Here is a 1269-nt window from a genome sequence, read left to right as displayed (position 1 = left end):
GGCTGGAGCCAGGCGGGACCGCGACCCCCCGGCGCCCACCCGCGGGCAGCCTCCCCGCAGCCCCCGGCCGCTCCCCCTCGCCTGCCCCGCCGCCGCGGCGAAGCCAGGAAACGCGTCCAGGAAAAAGGAAATCCGATTTCCGACCGAGCCGGGGAAGCTTTTAAATAGGAATAGAAAATCCCGCGGGCTGGGGTAGGGAGGAGAGAGGGACAGAGGGAGAGAGCTGCGGGGCAGGGGGGAGAGGGAGAGGAGGCGGGTGGGGTGGAAGGATGGGTGGCAGGAGCGGCGAGTGGAAGGAAGGACGAGTGTTGGTGTTTGGAGAACAGATGGCTGGGGAAAGGCGAGAGGGATGGAGAGGTGGATGGAAGGAAGGAAGGAGAGATGGGTGGATGGACGGAAGGACAGAAGGGAGGATGGGTGGATAGATGGAGGGAAGGGTAAGAAAGAGAGAAGGAAGGGCGAGAGGTGGAAGGATGGAAGGAAGGGCAGGTAATGGGTAAGACGGTGGAAGAATGGGCTGATGGAAGGGTCAGAGAGTAGATGGAAGGGATGGCTGGTAGCGGGGACAGAGAGAGGGACGGAGGGACAAGTGGGTGGCACGGAAGGATGGATGGAAGCACCGGGGAAGGGTGGGTGGGTGGGTGGAAGGATGGGTTGGAAGGACAGAAGGGTGGAAGGACAGGGGGACGGTGGGCGGATGGAGGATGGAAGGGAGGACGGGTGTGCGGGCGTGGAAGGCTGTGAGGACGGCTGGAAGGAAGAAGCAAGGGATGGTTGGAGGGCTGGAAGGCAGGAAGGGAGGACGAGCGGAGGGAGAGGGGAAGGCAGGGTGGGCTCTGGAGGGAGACGGGACAGAGAAGGGCCCCGGGGCAGCGGCGGGGCAGGGCGGGCGGGGGCCGGGTGCTGTGCGGTGCACGGCGCTGCGGCGGGGCAGCGGCCGGGGGGGTCCGCCCGTACCTGGCAGGTACATGTTGAGCAGCAGTGGCACCGCTCCGGCGCCGTGTCTCATGGCAGCTGTGGGGGCGGCCCGCGGGCTGCATGTTTTAATATTCCTGCCCCTATTATTATTATTATTATTCCACTTTATCAGGGAGCAGCTGATGGCGAATAAATGGCAGCGGGACGGGCAGGGGACGGGCAGGGGCCGGGAGAGGCGGGGGGGGGGGGGGGGGTTCCCGGGGAACCGCGGCGGGGCCGGGGCCCCGGCTCCAGCAATTTCCTCCGCTGTAATTAAAGCGGGCGCTGCCCCCCCCCTTCTCCCCCTCCCCT

At 65.9% G+C, this 1269-nt stretch overlaps 1 protein-coding gene across 1 annotated transcript in view; it reads right to left on the bottom strand.

Moving 5' to 3' along the window:
* The window catches only part of FEV (FEV (ETS oncogene family)), a 3713-nt gene extending 2704 nt beyond the window's left edge, over positions 1-1009 (bottom strand). The window contains exon 1 of the mRNA XM_010569694.1: positions 958-1009. Within this exon, the coding sequence (XP_010567996.1) occupies positions 958-1009 (52 nt within the window). The remainder of the gene's footprint in view (positions 1-957) is intronic.
* Between the last annotated feature and the right edge of the window lie 260 nt (positions 1010-1269).

Source organism: Haliaeetus leucocephalus, unplaced genomic scaffold, assembly GCF_000737465.1.
Source record: "Haliaeetus leucocephalus isolate CR32 unplaced genomic scaffold, Haliaeetus_leucocephalus-4.0 Scaffold1, whole genome shotgun sequence".
NCBI lineage: Eukaryota > Metazoa > Chordata > Aves > Accipitriformes > Accipitridae > Haliaeetus > Haliaeetus leucocephalus.
This window is presented reverse-complemented; position numbering and strand designations above follow the sequence as displayed.